This window comes from Phaenicophaeus curvirostris, chromosome 7 (assembly GCF_032191515.1).
Source record: "Phaenicophaeus curvirostris isolate KB17595 chromosome 7, BPBGC_Pcur_1.0, whole genome shotgun sequence".
NCBI classification, from domain to species: Eukaryota; Metazoa; Chordata; class Aves; order Cuculiformes; family Cuculidae; genus Phaenicophaeus; species Phaenicophaeus curvirostris.
Genome location: NC_091398.1, coordinates 36,464,831 through 36,484,246, shown reverse-complemented (window position 1 = coordinate 36,484,246; position 19,416 = coordinate 36,464,831). Strand labels below are relative to the sequence as shown.

General features: G+C 38.4%; 1 protein-coding gene across 1 annotated transcript in view; it reads left to right on the top strand.

The window, feature by feature from the left end:
* The first annotated feature begins 502 nt into the window (after window positions 1-502).
* Window positions 503-19,416, top strand: part of LOC138722868 (von Willebrand factor D and EGF domain-containing protein-like) — a 177,048-nt gene continuing 158,134 nt past the window's right edge. Inside the window, exon 1 of the mRNA XM_069861550.1 lies at window positions 503-732. Coding sequence (XP_069717651.1) covers window positions 636-732 — 97 coding nt within the window. The 5' untranslated portion in view covers window positions 503-635. The remainder of the gene's footprint in view (window positions 733-19,416) is intronic.

The window sequence follows — 19,416 nt, the reverse complement described above, 5'->3', positions numbered from 1 at the left end:
TATATTGACCCAAGACACAAACCTTCAGGGCTGCTCATTGCTTTGCACAGACCACTTCTGTAACAGTTTTGCATACATGTAACTTCCAGAAATCCTAAGTGAAGAACAAACTCTTTGCCAGCTCATATTTTAGCATTTTTTTAAATCCCTCCCATATAAACACAGTGACAGATATGACTGCAGTGATACGAAATTAGTGCTGTCTGTTTTAAAATCCTCACGAGTGGGCGCGTTTGGTTTGCAACTCTGATTTCTGGAGGATCACCTCTTACCACTGATACTGAAGGTCCGTTCGGTTCTCACTCTCCGCGTGTGTGCGGGTGTGGGACTGGGTGTGGAAATCAGAGCAGCTGCAGCCAGAGCAGCTGCAGGGACACATGCTCTCTCTGAGCTGTTTGGGTGGGAGCGTGGGTGAGTGTGGTTTCTGGATAGCTGGAGGGCTTCCCTCTTGGAAATTCTGGGATTAATGACACATTAAACCCTCTCCAAGCAAGTGGATTGAAAGGACAAAAGAAAAAGAAATAAAAAGGTTGAAAAAAGCAAGCAGGCTGGTGGCTTTTCCTGCAAAGTTTAGTACTTCACAAGTTAACTTCTAAGCAATTGCAGATGCTTGGATAAAACTTATCCTGGACAAAATGCAGCAGCCCTTTCCTTTCCACCAGCATCTCCAACGTGTTACCTATCTCTGTTGGATTCCCTTGTTGGCCATTAGCACTGAGTCAGCTCCATTAGGTAAGGATTTTGTACTTTTAAATTATCTGATAGTCATTTAGGGGATAGAGTTCATGTGTATTTTAAACTGAGATATTTGGGGGATAGAGTTCGTGTGTATTTTAAACTGAGATGATCTTGTTTACATTTACCTTTGAATGTGGGTTAGAGTGATAGAGGGTTATTTTTAGAGTGAGTCTCTGAAATAGAATGGAGGTATGGTTAAAATAGCCAACTTCTAAGGTGATGAAGAAGGTCACAGTTGTAACCCAGCAAGCTTACAGTGCACAATGTTTATTATCTGTTAGGAACGTTTGCTTTTATTTTATTTTTTAAAGAGTTCTGAGGATTCTTACTTCCTATTGAAAAAAAAAAGTGATTTAAAGAATATTCATAACATTTCTCCATAAATGGAATACATGAAATGAACCATAAAAGAAGAAAAAGCTTTAAAATAACAATCTCTTTCTCTAAGGAGTGAAGTACATACACCATATATCAGGCCAACGTTATAGATTAGTTAATTACACATATAATAATACACACCTATAAAGTCTCAGGCAATAAAAAGGTCATGAGTAATTTTTTTTACTCCTGTATGCATTAAATGTAAGGTTTGTTTCACTCCAGCATAGAGTTCAAAGAGGACATAGATTTTACATACGTAGCTTGTTTATATAGCTTTATTAATCTACTGCAGGAATACATTGAAAATCATGTTAGACATTATTCAGCTATGAAAAAAAAAAAGTTAATAAGAAAATCCTGAGAAAAGCAGTAGGACCAGAGAATAGTTAGCTCTGGCAAACTTTATGCAGGCACTCTCCCCCTTAGAGGAAAGCAATATTTTACAAACTTTATTTCTAGCAGAGTTTCAACTAGTCTTAAAAGTGATTGTCAGCCAGCACTCATTACCTCTGTGAAGACAGAACAATTTAAAGTACTCTTCATTTGAATATCAAGGGGTCACTCAGAAAGGTTTGCAGGACTAAACACAAGGCAAATGACCTTATTGCCTTTATCTTCAAACAATGCCTTTAATTTCTAAAACCTTTTGAAGGGCTGCCAGTTTTATGGAGTGCAGCAGCTACTTATCTGATAGAACATGCTTTTCATCAAGGTAAAATGACCTTTTAACTTCTAGTAACTAAGTAACCGTATTTTTCACTGTATTTTTGTTACTGAAGGTAATGTGTGTAGACACACACATTAAACTGGGAACACAAAACAAGAATTAAGGAATAGCTTGCTTTCTCTTAGGTGATGAAGAAGGATTCGTAAGGCTTGGGGTTTTGTTTTTCATAATGTGAATTTGAAGTAAATGAAACTTCCAAAAAAGCCTTGCTTTCTGACAGATTGTGTTATGACATTACAAGGATATTAACAGAGCCATATGCTGTTTACTTTTGTATTCTGAGTATAACAAACCTACTAATCCCATAAGAATTTAGCTGTGAGGAAGGAATGTCTGACCAAACACCTTTTTTTTCAGATGCCTTGTAAAGGAGTAAATAAAAAAGTCCTTTAAAGACTAAGGAAGAACTTTATCATATGCTGCAGTTTTATTTTAGGGAATGAAGTTCAAAGTGATGGAGGATATTCTCATTATTTAGGGTTTTCAGATAATTTCCTGTGACTGAGAAACATGAAAATGTTACCAGCAGTGTCCATACCTGTTCTCTGGTAGAAGATTAGATTAAGCATCGGGGACAAAATCAACTTGGTGAATAATAGATGTGTGAGGGCTGACACAACACAGGGCTTGTCAGACTTTTCTCAGATGAAATTCTGTGTAAAAGTCAATAATAATAATAAAAAAAAGACAAGTTTCTTTACAGCGGTATTTTAAGGAAAAGTTTTTATCTTAAAATATGTAGTTGCTTGTTGCTTGAGATGGAATTTCTCCCTGTTCAGTCTGGAGCCTTTACATGATGTACAATTGAAAGTGTTTTTAATTTGAATATGAGCTTTCAGTAAAGGCATCAGCCACCCTCAAAGCTCACAAAGTGCACTAGAGCTTCACTGCAAGGTGCTACCTATACAGTAAAATCAGACACATAGTTTGCAAGTTCACTCCTGTGGATTTTCCTAAACTCTGAAACGCATGAGAAAAATATAAGCACATCCTGAGGTGAAGTAAGAGGAGAATAGAAAGGATGATGTCAAGGGAAGGCTCCCTACCTACTGTCAGTGGGAAAAGACAAGGCGTTCTCAAACAATCCAAATGGTCTGATTTGATTTGAGAAGGTAAATGAGAATAGCCTAGCATGGAACAAAAAAAAAATTCATTATGTCTTGCAATTTTATACAGCTTTGACTTGCTTTCTCTAGAAAAATTAAATGGAAATGAGAGTATGTAATCTGCTTAGTGTGCTACCCACAAGCAACCCATGATCTCACTTGTGAGCTTCTGCTGTAAAATCTGAGTGCCATAGATCTTCCACGCTTTAAGCAGAAGTCTATTAAAGCTGGGAAGACATCTCCCCTTGAGTATTTCAAAAGGAATAATTCAAACTATCCAGGAGCTTTCCTGCCTACTTCATGCACCTATTGCAGATGCCAAACTCTCCCATCCCTCAGACCTCAAACATGCCACCCTAGACCCCAGCGACCCCTGTGAAGCTCCAGGGTTCCTGCCACTCTCTGGATCCCTGAGCACAGGAGGGGAACAAACACCCCTGGGGAAGCCCTAGAGTATCTGGCTTAGAAACAGCTCACAGGGATCAATCTCTTAGGCCGTGAGTGGGTTTGGTAAGAGACATTCCTGTGACTTTAGGAGTTACACTGGGATTATTCTGGCTCCACGTTTTTGCTCTGTGGAAAGCACAACAGAAGTTTATAGTACTGTGCAAACAAAAAATACCCTGCTGAATGCTTTCCTGCAGAAGTAAACCCAAGAATCCCTGGCCATGGTAAACAAGCAGTAACGACTGCCAAAGGGAGAGGAACGACCCTTATAGCATGTTTCTCTCCCAATATAATTTTTAATTATCAGAAGCTGTTTGCAGGTTAATATTTTATTTCTCTCTTACTGAAGTTTTTGTCAACATTAAGTAGCTCCTCTAGCCTGATTGTCTGGAATTAATTCGGTTTGTATTGTTTCAACTAAGAGAGAAACCTGATCTTATGCGGTTATGTGCGGTCAAGCAAAACTAGTAGCTGGGGTTTTACAATGACTTCTGCTTGCTGATAAATTTTTTGTTTCTTTCCTTTTTATCTGAAAGACAACAGGGTTGTGCTTACTGCACGAATAGAGCACTATAACGCAAAATCAAGTTGCTGTTGCAGTCTGGGGCAAAGGAACTTCTTTCACCTTGTAATAAATGTGTCCCATGACTCTCCTGAGCAGCATCAATATTTCACTGCTGGTTTACAGGACACTGAAATTTGGTAGTGAAATAATTTTTAGCTCATACATCTGCCTTCTAGTCTTCTGATGAAAATTATTAGTTGTTTCCCAAGTTATAAGGGTTTACAAAATGTTTGGTGTGAGAAGGCTGCCTTTCTACTGCAGCTCTCAAGGCTTTGCTTATTTTGCATTCACCTGCCAAATGTGTAGGCTGTTTAAATTCCTTATGAGCTATTTATTACACCGTGCTCTACTAAAATTGAGGATCATTTTCTTAGATGCTGTTCATAACAGTATAGGCTATTCACAGCCAAAATGTTTGCTTTAATGGTCCAGTTCCTCAAAGTTATTTTGTCTCCAAATGCCATATCAGAAGAAGTATTGTATACATCTAACTTCCTTTGCAATCGATAGGAGCTGCAAGTAGTCAAGACAAATCAGTGTTTGTTCCTAAATTGACAAGACAAATTACTGTGGAGAGGAAGCATCATCATTCTGTTTTACAGATGGCATGGAGACGTGAAGTGGCTCAAGGTCATACAGAAAATCCTTTGGTGGAGCTGAGTTCTGTGCTGAGGCCTCATGAGTCACAACCCAGCCTCGTTAACTGCAGCACAACTTATAACTGGAAGGAAAGCCAATATAGTAAATAGGAGAGCAATAAAAACACTGAACCTTTCTCCATCTACCTTGTAAACTCTGAAGTCAAATGGCTACACACACAAACTCAAGGGGACACAAAGTGTATTTGGTGGGTTTTGGACTACTTAATATATTTTAGATGAAACTTGAAATTTCACTCAAATCCTATTTTCTTTCAATCAGGAAAGGATACACTTACTTCCAAAATGCTATAATTACTTTATCATACAGATATAAATGAAGAAAAGAAGAAAAAGTCTTCCCTGCACTAACTAGATGAGAGACAGCATTTTTTTCCCCTCTATTTCTTCCAAGACCACTTCTGTAGCTTAATAAAACATCTGGCTTTGGAAATGGCTCTTTAACTCCAGTATATTTCCTCCATTTTTGAGGCGGTTTTGTGGACTAGACTAGTTGCTTCTAAAGGCTGGGAATATTGTGAGAAGTACCCCTTTGAACAGTTCGTTGGAAAAGTTTGCAAGACAATCAGAATACTGCTTTGTCTTACATTGTCTACAGAGTTGTTTCCTTAGACACTTGTAGCTTTGTTCTGACTCTACGGCTAATTTTTTCCTGGACAAATTGTCTTTCTTGTCGCCTCACAGATAGAGGTTTAATATTATACGTTGTTGATGCCCAGTCTGCTACAAAAATAGATATTGACTTTAATACTTGCTTGGCAGCATATATTGCTTGTTTTAATGAATTTTAAATTTTCTTCAAAGTAGTGTATTTTACCTTCAGTTATGACCTTTATTAATTTCATTGTGGCAGCTACATTATGTGTTTTTCCCTATGTAGAGATTATTGACGGTGAACTCTTAAGAAAGTAGATTGTAGATTGGTTTGAAAAATATTCTTCATCTAACTTTGAAAAACTAGTAAAACCATGTGTTAGTGCATGCGATTGTACAGCCTTTCTGGAAAGTTTAGTGTGTTAGGAGCTCTTAGGAGCTTAACACATGATGAATGTATCTACACATTTGCTTCTTTCTGACACATATTATTTTGATTATTCTGATGTCTATTACTCTGATTGCTGTGTTCACGTTGCATGGCATCCACAGGGAGCCACAAGGGAATATTCTACATATTGAAAGGAAAAAATTGATTGCCTAATGTAGTTGAAGGATTGTAGTAGTCTGCTCTGCTCCTTTTGCTGGTTTTATATTAATTCATCGATTGAGAGAGAGTTTATCTTATTCCCCTATTTTGTTCACAAAGCGGCTTTCATGAGCTGGATAGCAATTTGTCTGCATACCACAATAATGTAATGCATCTCCCGTGGTAGCTGGAGCATTTTACAACTCAACTGTCCCTTGACAGCTTTGTGTGTTGACAGTTTCAGAAAATGGTCCCTCATGCAGTATCTCGCTGATGCCTCATCAGCTTAGTAGCTCTTGCGCTTTCCATGAGCAAGTGGATACCCCAAGTTTTCCTCCTTCTTACGCTAATGAGAAAAGACATACCATTTCCCATTCCAGACCTGTAGTCTTACTTTCTTCTAATTCTTTAAATGGCTTATCAAGTTGTATTTAATTTGTCTCAGAAGGCAAATGTCTACAGAAAAACTCTAGAAGTTGGTACAGAGACAAGAGGATTCTGGAAATTCCCAAATTAATATAATGTCCTTATAATGAATTTAATTGTATATGTGGAGAATGACCTGAGATCTGAACTAGATCATTCCTTTTCAGAAAAAAGCCAGTACTGTATCAGCTCCTGATTGTTTCTCATCTCAGTTCAAAACTGTATTGTGCTGATGTATGACAATCACAGAAAGTTTTCATGGAATTTTAGCTAATTAGTTTTCTACAGACCTATAATAAGAGCAAAGGGAGGTACATCTCACTCACTAGTTTGTTTAATAACTAAACTAACATTTTGTTATTCATAACTTAATAGTGAAAAACTTCTTTAGAATGAGCATTATTAGACTTCACTGAATGAGTTAGGTATGTTGTTTGTTGGTCTGATCCAGCTACCAGAACACACAGATTTGCAAATATCTTTCAGAGATTATTTTTAATAGTCTTTTTTGTCCCTTTCCTCCAATTATTTGCTTTATAATCAACTATGGGTATGCTATAAAATTAGTTGTCTGTGACTCAGCCTCCCTCAATAACACACATAGATACTTTGACTCATTGAGGATATCTTATCATCGGCTCTGTTCTTTTCTTAATGGGCTGGAGAAAAGAATACATAAAAAATCAGAGCCATTTGCTCTGTTCTTTTATTAGATGTTAAGATGAGAGCTAGCAACAAAGACATAAACAGGGTGAAATCTAATTAATTCCTTGTTTCATTTTTTGCAAGAAATGTAAGGAAAATGAAGAGGAGACTATTTTCTGCCCCAGTGTACTTCCAACTCATTCTTCAAATGCTAAAATATGTGGGCATTTCATTTTCTGAATGTGTATAAAGCAGAACAAAAGTAAAAGAAAGCTATCCTTCTCCTTAGCTATCCCATAACCACTCCAGAAGTTGTTTATTCCTCCAATAGAGTCTTGTAAGTGCCAGTGGGACTCAACCACCCACACCCCATAACATTCCTGAAGGATTTGGGTTTCCTTTCTCCTATAATATGTTTTAAATGTCTCACTCATAATTTTTGGACATAGAAATCCTCCAGTTTCAAATCATTTTTCGTTCTTGTCTTGGATTAGTTATTTTAATTGATCTTGTAAAGGAAATCTCCAATAAATCACTGCATAGAGTTACACTGGGAAAACTAGAATGGCTTGTAGCATTCCCAGTCTGGAGCAAAGACATAATTTGTTCATCTTTCAGTCGCTATGTCAGGGTAACCTTGCAGGGACATGACCTGCCTGGCCCAGCGGGTTGGCATCTTCTGAAAAGGCTGCAGGCAGAACTCACTTGTGCCTGCCCACCACGCACCTCTCAGCACAGCGCCGGTGCGATCCTGCCCCTGCAACACACTTCATAGGAGTGAAGCTTTGATATATACTTAAGATATCATGCTGAAAGACTACAGCCATGTAGAAGCACTCAGGCTTGCATGTGGATGGCTGAAGTTTGACTTAATCCCAGTCCCTCGAGTGTGCTTGTGTGAGAGCATTAGGCTTAAAGACACTGATGTACTTCAGGATAACTGGATTCAAGTTGCATACTATGATCCCAGCACAAGCCATACAACTCCCAGAGGAAGTTTACAACTATTTTCTCCTTTTGACTTGATTGCTCCCTTGCAATACAAAGAGTTTTGACACAAATCATAAATCCATTGCCCACCTCTGTTCCTTTGCTTTTTTCTTTTACATGTGTTCTGAATAACTGATATTTTAGTCATGGTAATCATCCACAGTTATTTCTGCTGCTTCAGAATGTCTGTTATTTGCTAATATTTCTTGTTCTGCTTGCTGTTACCTATACTCCTTGCATAGGTGCGTAGACAATCTCTTATTAATACACCCCTGACAATACTATTCATCTGTTTTTTTCAAAACAACTTCATCTTTTGTCTTAGGTCTGAACTTGCAGATCACCTCCTGAGAACACCAAGCATCCTCATTAAGTTCTGGTGGGGTACAAGGGGATGTGGCAAGACGTGCCCCACCAAGCTCCCAAGGACCCCAGTACAGAAACATAATGGCAAAAGCTGTGGTGGAAGGAGCTTTTTTACCACTTAGAAAAGTTGGAGGCAGAGACACTAAATAGCTCTTCTATACAATGATCAGCTGGAAAACAAGCTGTCTTACGAAGTCTGTTTTCTGTTGGGGGTATTGGATTTTATTATTTTTAACACCCTTGAAGAAGGCAACCTTGTTCTGTCTTTTTTTTAAATCAGGTTTGCTGAGAAATCTTTCCATGCTGAGAAATCTTTCTTTATAACCTTGCAACTGATCAGGACACAGGGATAAGGTATGCCTTTGCCAACTTTAACATTAATACTTATGTTCCTTTTAATGTGGCTAAATTGAATATAAATCTAAACCACTGCAATCCTTTTAAGGTAGCACAGATGGCCATGTGTCTATATAAAAATAGGAAACATAAATCTGGCCTCTACTGTTATCATTGTTTCATGTAATCATTGTTAAAATCAGTGCTGCAGAAGTGCTGCAAGAAAAAATAAAATCATCAGAAAACAACTGTACAAATTCACCAGTCATGCAGGATTTTTGCCTCTGAATTCTCACTCCTGTCACAGCCCAACTCTCACTGTGATTACCTGCGTATCAGTTTATAGACTATACGATGTCCCAAAGATAACCTTCTTCACGTTGAGTAACTGCAGCTGATCCACACAGGAAGTTTTTTTTCTGTCTAATTGCTTTAACACTTGAAAACAATTAAAAATTTACTTTTCCACTGAGACAAAACTGGGAAAAACTCAAAGTGCTAACTGATACCTTGATATTTTGTTAATCACTTCTGACAGAAAAGATGTTGTGTTTTGGGATACAGAAGCTGGATCAATCTCTTCTGTCACAGATAAGTGCCCTCAGAACTGGTGTATTGATTATGCCAGAGAGAATATCTTTAGATCTCTTATTTGAACTGTTTCACTTTTTATTACTAATTAAATACATCTTGGAATAAGGGCTTCAGTGTCAGATTATCATGTCTTTCTCTGCTGTAAAGGTGTATGTAACTGCAATGCATAGAAGGTTTGTTTATTCTATGACACAATGTATATTTACTATTAGAAAAATTAAAAATAGAAATAAAGCAATGCCAGTAAAGAGTTAGACAAGTAGATAGAATGATCATTCAATTGGTCAATACACGTTTTTTTGGTCAAAAACATACGCCCAAATGCCAGAGACTGCAAATGCCTCCTTTCCTAAGATGAAACCAGTACCAAAACCAAGTCTAGGTCTTCTCAAAACTTGCACATTTCCATTAAATATTTCATTAACAGCATATAAAATAACAAACACTTAAAATACCTGACCTGCTCCAGCTCAAGCAAACATTTTTTAGAAGAATGAAGACACTAAATGAAAGGGGCAGTAAATTTCAGTATTAGTCATGACATTTGTTTGCAAGTCCCCAACAGTGCAGAAAGAAGTGATTTACGTTCATTTATGCTCATGAAGCAGTGTTCTAACACACAGATTTTCAAGTAATTTTTAATCAGAGATCTTTATCTGCCAAAGGAAAGCCATGGAGTAGCCTGTAGCCCTGATTGTTTTGTGTTTAAGAGAGAGCATAATGGAACTCGGTATTTTACATAAAGTAAACAAGATAAAGCGGACTTGATTTTTGCTTCACAAAAATCATAACTTTCCTGAAGGCAAAGGAGCCCTTAATTTGAGAGGCTCTGATGAGGGTCTGCAGCTGGGGGCCGCAGGGACCTGCTGGCACATAGCGGACAGGCAAAAAGGAATATATTTGATTAAATTCTGTGCTTAAAGGGCTGGGTCATGCTGTGCTATTGTTACATGAATTGAAAGATGACATCTGAAGAGCCCTCATAGTTTAAGTAATATTTCAGCCTATAAAATATGCCTGGGAACACCTCCAGCATCACATGGGCTGAGCAAGGGTCTAGCAAGGTGTCCCCCCTAAACAGTGACAGCAGCTGGGGGGTAGACAGGTTGCACTCAGGCTTGATCCATACCCATATCTAATAACTTCTTCAAGGCCATGGGATTATTCCTGCTTCTTAAAGCCACCTTCATTTCCCGAAGTGTTGCCTAGCACTAAAGTGTGCTGTTAAGCTGCTGCCATGTTTTTCCATTCTGGTAGAAATTATTGTCCTATATAGCTTGATTTTAAGAGTGCATTCTGGCATCCATTTGGGGGAAAAGCACTATATAAAAGCAAAATCAATATGAGGGACAGTTATATTTCCTGAGCTTTTTCATTAGCTATAAAATATATACATTTGAGAAGGGAGGGGGAAACAGTATCAGTTTTACCTAGACTGAAGGAAGACAAGACAAAGCATTGAAGAATATGCATTTAAGTTCACTGGCAGGAGTATGAACTACACAGCTTTGCTGGGTGCTGGCAGTTCTCTGCTCTCACTGCATCCAAATGCTCATGCAAGGTGCTGGCTTGGAGTGTTCTTAATTTTTGTTAAAATCAAACTGACTGTTTGCAGAATATTCACAAGGAAACTTTGCCTTTGCCCAGCACTAAGAATGAATAGAAGAGCAATAAAATAGTGCTGTGCCACATCCTTCTTAAGATCCCTACAGATCTCAAGTCATGCTCTCTTTGTTCTTTCCTCCCAAAGTATTCCAAAATATTCTTAATTCTACCTGAGAGGACTGTACCTTCAGGCATTCCTGGAAAAACTCCTGGTCACCTCATGCAATACAGTTTCTAAGGTTTGCAAGCGTAGATCAGGAACAAATTATGAAAAAAATCTAATCTATATTTCTACAATTATAAACTTAAAGATATGGCAGTAAATTTTTCCCATTCACACACCCCAAACATTACCACTTTGTTTAAACCCAGTTGAAAAAATAAAATTCATGCTACAGTCTTCTGACAGACGTTACTAAACCATAAAAGTAAGCATCTTAATTTTAGCTTTGAGTAAAATTTCAAGTCACGGTGTCTTTTCAATATCATCATGCAATTAAGTGAACAAGAAATTGCGCACAAGCCTTTTTTTTGTCCTTTTAAAGTGGAATGTCTATAATGGCGTTTTCATTAGTAGGATATACCTGCTATCTGTAGAAAAATAATTTGTCTTGGCTTTTGAAAACTGCATTATTCCTTTTAAAAGTTAGATGAGTTAGATGAAAACTACTATATAAATTCATAAGCATCCCAGATTAAATATAAGGTGACCCCTAGTGATGTATTTTGTGAGAGTTCAAGAATGAACCCAACAAGTTGTTTTTGAAACTCAGATAAGTCATCTGTAAGGTTTTTTCAGTGTGAATTTGCCCCTAGCCCATAATTCAGGGAACTGGGAAGTAAAGACTCAGAGAAACTTGTCAGCGTGTGGTTGTTCACTTGAAATCCAAGAGAAGTTGCAAAGGAACATGCAAGCTGACAACAACAAACAGCACCGAATAGCAGAACAGCATTTATAGGCCATCCACTGTGTAAAAATTGGTCCCTCAGGTTTAACATACCGCTTACGCTACATGATTACCATCAACAAGCTTTATCTATATATTCTTATGTTTTTCTTTTTGCCTTATGTGCTCAGATTTGTTATTTATGGAAACTCCCATCCTGTTTTGGCTTCTCTGAGTGTTCTCAGTTAGGTAAAATAGTGAAGCAAATGAAGGTTCCGCTTCAAATCTAGGGGGAAAAGCAGCCATTAAGTTGAATTTCATTTTTATTATCATAAGTATCTGGAATACAGAGCAAAACTTATTTCAAACCGATTTCATGAGGGTCTCTGCCCCTGTTTGCACAACCATTATATTATGTGACTGCGAAGCGTAGGTTGTTGAACATGAAATTTCACCATGAGACAGTGCTCCTTGCTGTGCACACACTGCTGCGTTATAGGAAAGGTTTGGATTAAAAAGAACAAGCCTCCAGCTAGCACTGCTCTGCTTCTGCAGTTGTACAGCATATAAGTAAGAGGCAATTGTTCACCAGATTAATTCCTCTTGTGTTAACGATTGTAAGATGAACTTTAGCAAGATATTTTGGTGCTGTTGTGCCATTCACCACTATCCTAGGACTCTGCCTTCCTCCCTCTCTGCCCATAACCCACCCTGTCCCAGTATCTGCTATTTCTTGTCTCCATCTGCTGCTCACTCTTTTCCTGGGCAGTAGTCTGACCTTAGAGATTTTGACTGCCCCAGCATCCTTCTTCCAGGGGGAAGAAAGCATTTCATGCTTGCTCTCTACTTGAGCAACAAGGCAGAACTTTATATTTTCAGCAATCCTTTTGCACTTCTCAGTGTCCTGCCCAAAACTTTGAGTTTTGGTGTGATACCAAATAAAGTGTGAGGGTGAGTCTAATTGCTTACACAGGGATCTCATGTTATGAAGCCTGTAATACTCTGTTAAATACATGGCTGTTGGTCCAGTCCAATTCTATTGATTTTCAGTGGGAATATACCAGTCATACGGAGGGAAGTTTGGCTCATTTTTGCATCATAACAGCTGCCCTCAACGTAATTTTCATTAAAACAACATCAAGACCGGCCTTACATGTCACAGATTCCCGTTGCGTGTTTTCTAATTGCTTCTCCCAAATCAAACTATTGGAAAGAAAAACCATTCACCATCTGAATATTTTGATTGCTAATGTGAGGAAAAGGAAGAAACATTCCCTCCTGTTCCTATAGCAGAAAGATTTATCAGTTTGCTAAATTCTGGAGTGATTAAGTCATATTAAAGACATAACTATAACAAGTGTTTGGTTTCTGGCTTCTGAAGTTTTATAGTTGGTTCAAGAACAGGTTTTGATTTTGAATGTGATGATATTTCTTCACTATAATACAAATATTGCTCTCCTTCCACAACTGGTCATAATGAAGTCAATAAAATATGCACAGAAGAAATGCAAGCAGCATTTGGCTCAATATAAAGATTGATAATGTAAACAGCTAAAAAAAAATGCTTTTTATCATCATAAGCCTCTCCTGGTTTTTCACACTTTTCATTGAGCAAAACAATCCATCATACTTGAACTTCACGCATGTTGTTGAAGCCAACAGTTAGTAAAAGTCAATTTTTAATTATGATATTTTTATAAACCCTGCAATTTATTTCCTGATTTTGTAAAACACTCTAAACAGCGAGTCATTGATATAAATTATGTAAGTCTCAAGTGACCACAAAGTCATTAATCTGACTGGATTTCACAGTGAAACATAATACAGCAATAAGCCACTAGCTCTCAGTCTGACACCACAGAGCAGCGAAGATGGCTGCAGCAGTGATGAACAATGGGAAATCAGAGGTTTGTTCTAGACTAGCATGATTTTTAACCTTTTAAATAAATTGCCCATTGTGATGAGAATACCTGTTGCAGTCTGACATTCAGGGGCAAAGGAAAATGGTTCTGTTAACTCTGAAAAAGAGAATAAAATGTTATATTCTACTGTGTCGTGCAAAGAGCAACGAATCCCTACTCCAAAATACTGAGCTTTACAGTCAGCCTGCCTGTTAATTTGTGCCCATCCCAGAAAACCACAGCAATTCCTGTTGGCAGCAGGAGAAGGAAATCTGCCCAGGAGGACTGAGAGTTGTCCTTTGGTAGCAGCAGCAAAAGCTCATGCCAGTTTCCAGCAGTCCTTTCTGCTTTGAAGGAAAACCAAAGAGTCCATTGTGCCAGACCTTTTACTTTTTGCTGCTACAGCCCAAAGGCTGCAGAGCTGCTAGGAAGGTGTTTTCCCCAACTTCTACGAAACACAGACTCACCATTTTCCATTCCATGTCCTGGTCCTGCACCTTCCCTGGGGTCAGACCCTGGCAAGGCTTCCTGCTGCCTAGCAAGACAATATCACCTCTCCAGACACCTGTTTCTCTCAGTTAATCCAGTTTATATGTGCCTGCTTTAAAACCTCTTTTTTTTTTTTTTTTTTTCCCCAGCTGTTTTCGTTTTTGGTGGCCACTTCAGTCCTTTCCAGCCTCTATCTCTTTAGGCACATCTGTGCTGAGTCTGTCCTCATCTGCAGCCAGCAGCCTTCTCCCTTCCCTTCATTTGTGTGTGTGGACATTGCCTGTATCCTTGTGGACTTAATGCTATTAAAATACCATTGAAGTAAATTATGAGAAAAAAGCACAGGGATGAAAAAGTTTTGTTTTTTTTTTGATCATACACGGGAGAAAGAGTCACAGAATTCAGCTTGTGTTCTTCACTTAGAAGAGTGCTTCATGGGTGTCAATTGTTTTTTGTTTTAAATATAGGGCTTGTTTGTGGTCTGGTCCTCAGTCTACATGAACTAAAATCAGCCAAGTTCACATTGACTAAAAAAATGAAGAGCTATTAGAAGGCAAAATATCCTGGTGGTTAACCCTTCCTGGCTTCTCTTGCTTTTTCTTCCCTTTCTTTCACATTATAAAAGTTTGTGCTGGAGATGAACAGGTGACAGGAAGAAACTGCAGTATTTTAGGATGTTTGCTGAAATGCAGTTGTAGAGTAGAACAAGGTGGCTTAAAAGAAACTGATGACTTTTTTTACGTTTTTAGGGCACAATCCTCACATACTCCATGCTTTCTTCAACACTTGAAATTGCTTCTCTGCCGATTTACAGACTTAGATATACAGTCTCTATTTTTCAAACTTCACATGCTCTTCCCCATATTAAAACGTCTCGCAGGCAAATGCATATCCCTGTTTATACTTCTTATATTAACCCAGTTACACAGTGGTGATAAAATTCCATAAGAAATAAGAGCTCTCATTGCATATTCACAAAGCCATCCAAAGAACAGAGGAAGAACAGACCATAAGTCTCATAAATCCAGCTTAATTTATTCATAGTAAGAGTCTACAAATCAGACATTTTTATATTCCCGGATATTTACGATAAGATGGTGAATGCATAAGCCCTTCCCAACAATAATTCAATAATTGATGATAAAAATAACAAAATAGATAATAATTTTCAAAAATTTTTAATCAAAAAGTGAAATATTATAAACAATAATTTGGCCTGCAGGCATTAGATCAAGTCGGCAGTGAGTGAAGGCAAGAACAGCATTTCAAAACTTTCAGAGCTCTCCCATCCCTTGAACCAGAACTTTCCAGCTTTGCTGCTTCGGTAGCTGCAGTAATATACAGATATTTTCCCTTCACCAAATGTACCCAAGTAATGTGGGGGAGGGATTCTATGCATCGTGCTCACTTTCAGTCTCAGGGATGTTTTGCAAGTGTTAAATCCACAAAAGAAAGACCATGGTCTGCTCGAGCTGTCAGTCCAGCCAGTGTGGTTGGAGGTATCTTTGGGTTTTAGCAGGTCAGACAGAGGAGCCCTTGTTTTGACTATATCCAGGTACTGAAAATATATATTGGGAGGAGGATTTGCCAAATGCCACCATGCAGCCTCCTTCAGTTATATTATAAAGCCCCTCCTATATGAGCCATGTCATTGCTCTTGCTGAAGATCCTTGCTAATAGAGACAGCCACCAAATGCATAGAAACAGATATTTTGCTCAAGTCACCTAGATCATTACTTTTCAGTAGGTAGAAATGTTTTGTTTTCCACCCTAAATATGTTCCTTCTGTAGAGGATGTTCTCACAACCTTCTCCCCTAGCCTACAGAGTTTCCCTCTCTGCTATGTATGTACCAGCAACATAAAATGCATCCTCAGCCCTCTTTTTCCTAGGCTAGGCAAATTAATTTTAATCTCCACTTACAAAGCAAGCTCTTAATTCCCCTGATTATCCTAATAGCCGTTCCCTCTGCTTGCACAAATCTGAACATGCACGCAGGGTTCCAAATGAAATCTATGCAGTGGCATTAATTTAACTGTTGCTGTACTGTATTTGCAGCCCAGAAAGTAGCTTTGCACATTACATGGCAACGGTCACCTTGTGATCAGACAGTGTATCCTTCTTTTATTGACCAATTCTATTGTTAATTCTCTGCCTTGCTAATGTACTGCTTTGCCCTGGAAGTATTCACATCTCATTTGTATGTGAACAGGACTTAAAAGGTTTTTCAGAGATAATTCTAGATAACAGTATATAAGGTGTGTGCATACTCAATTCAATTATATTTGTTAGAGAAAGGAGGAACATGAATGTGCAGCAACAAAGGAAAGTCTGTGACTCAGTCAGAAAGGTGAAAAGCAGGAATCCAGTAGGTATCAGTCTTTTGAGACAACAGATTTCACTGTTCAGCTGTTCTTCATCACTTCCTCATCTAGAGACTCTGTGGCACACACTGATGAGAGAGAATTCGACCCACAGAGCCTCACATAAGAAAGTGATGTACACTTTAGGCCCTCTTTTCATCTGCTCAACAATTGTGAATGCTTTCTGTGACATACATATATGTGATGATATAGATTAGAAATCAAGGAAACAGGTCTTTCCTACCTGGAAGGGAGGTTCTGATTTGCAGTATTTCTGCTTCTGGAGCCTATTTCACCTATTTAAAATTATTCAAGTGTGTTTCAAGGTCAATTTTCTCTGAGAATGCAGTGGCCAACAATGTAAAATATGTGCTTTCATGACTTTTGAGTGATCATGAAATTCTCTTTATGCTCTTAGGAATTCCCACACAACCAATAATTTCTTTCTTACTCTTTCTCATTTAAGACAATGTGAAACGCTCCAACAATGTAAATGCAAATGCAGATCAGCCTGCATTCCACCTGGCAGTAGCTTATAAAACCAATGGTGAATCTCTTTACAGTTTTGCCTTTTTTTCCTCCTGGCTATCCTGGTGAGTCTATCATTCTATAGGAAAGATAAGGCATCCAGCATTTTTTGTTAAAATAAAAATCAGTTTGATGAGTAACATGCATCACTGCCAAAGACCATGTACTTTTCCTGTCTCCGCCTCCCAGAATATGCCATCTACACACCAAGAAGGGACAAATCCTATCTTATCCTTCATAGTCACAGAGGGATTTCTTAAAAAAAGAAGGAGCTGTATGGGGCTTGAAGAACCAGTACAGCAATCCAATAGCCTGGATGGCCTCAGCAGCTTCCACAGATCCCTGCTCCATGCTGTGCATGAAATACAGGAGAGTCAGATAAAATATAGGCATGCTGGAATCAAATGGCCTTTTTTCTAGAGTGAAAAGATCAAGTACTTAGACACCGATTTTATCCAAGACACACAGGAGGTTACTTGTTGCTGTCTGGTGTCTGCAGAGAACCACAGTCTTACTCTCACTTAACTCAATAACATACTGGCATTCATGCTTTATTTTAGTCTTCAGCAGGCACTCACAATTAACACAGAAGGGAATCCTTATGTATTAGTTTCTGTGTTTGATATGAAGAAGCAGATAACTAAATTAATGTCAACTACTAGAACACGGGATTTAAGGTGTTTTTGGAAACAGAAGAGTGAAATGTTAATTGCATACAGAAATATTTCAAGATCATTAAGATCAGCTCCATCTGATGTTAATGACTGTGGTTTCCCAAATCAGACCTCAGAATTTACAGCCAAGATCAGCACCCATTTTGCTTAGATCACTTCTTATAAGCTGTAATGACCAGTAATGAAACAGCCAAAAACCCAGGTGGCACCCCTATAAAATGCATATTTTAGAGTCTTGAGACCTGATCCTGCAGCTGCCAGCTTCACCCTGTGAAAACCATTAGCAGCTGGCTTCACATCTAGAAAAAAAGAAAATGAAATATGCTGCATTCTCACGGCCATCAATCAGCAGATGCAGTGCCAGGAAAACTTCGTAATGATGTAGATTTGCAAATTGACTTTGCAAAAAAATGTTCTTTTCGGGATAGAAACACGTAGGCAAAAAACAACAGATGATCTCAGCGTATGTTTGTCTGCATGAGGTAGCCAACCCTTTCTTATTTGGATGGGAGGGGAATGAGACCAGCAAGTACTTCCTTTGCCAAAGGGACTCACCCTCATACCCGAGGGCAGCAGTAGAAGAACAGTTTGCTTCTCAGCACACTTCTGCACTACCCGTGGAAGACGGTTTGACCCTGATGTCACGTAATTAGGGGTGCAACTTTGCTTGCCTTGCTGAATTTTCTATTGTTCATGCCAAGAAGAAAGTTCTGAGAGTGGAAGACCTTAAACCGAAAAATAATGGTGGAAGACTTATGGTAAACACAGTGGGGAGAAAAACAAAAGTACTAATGAACAAGATGTTACATTTGGAGTTTGTTTTTTTATTTTCTTAGTGTTCTGCAAAATAAAGGAAAGATATCAGTAGCATCACTGGTCTTAAATATTGTATTACCAAAGATTTGTCTGCATATACTCCTTTTTATTATCTTTACTGACTTCCTGAGAGATACTGAAATGCCTGGCATGACTCATGCTGTGAGCAATCTTTTTGTGAGGACTGAATGAAAATGGGCTGATACCAAGAGTGATTTCATTAAAAAAAACCAGCCAGGTGACTGCATACATGGGGCGTTATTGAAATTATGCATGCAGAACTCTAAGACTATCATATTGTCTTAGATCATGTTTTCCATGGTGCAAGAGAAAGTATCTTTGTCAGCTCAGTGGAGAAAGGTTGGAGATGATTGAAGTAAAACAGCAGGAGGAGGCTGAGATGATTAAGTCACATAGCCAACTGCCCATGTATAACACAGTAATGGAGGTGAAAGTAGAGGGCAAACTAAAATTGAGTCGAAAGGACACAGGAGACAAAGGTCTACGCATATATGACAAGGAGAGGTTGTACAATGAGCTGATTTGTACAGCATGCAGAGTGCAAAATTGTCGTGCCCTTTATTCAGATGTTTCCTGTTAATATTGATGCAAGTTCTGTACTAACTAGTCCTGGAACGGACAGTTTGTTTAGTGAGCATGCATGGAGAGAGGCATGTTTAATTCATTTTACAGTCGTGGACAGAGAGGTTGGATCACAGCCTGTGAATAAAATCCTCAGCAGCTAGATTGGATAGCAAGAGAAAAAAAAAAAAGAATACTTGGGAGGAAAACAGGGACAGCTCTAGACCCACTCTGGTGAGTGTTCACACCTTCTCAGAAGAAAACAGGGTCTTACTTTTGCTCCAGGTCACCAGGTAAGAATGTAATTATTTTAGGAAAACTTGGTTGCTAAAAGGAAAACACAGTCTAAATTTTAGTTTCCTCTGGGCACAACGATGTTAGGTACATGCCACAAAACAGTTGGTTGTAT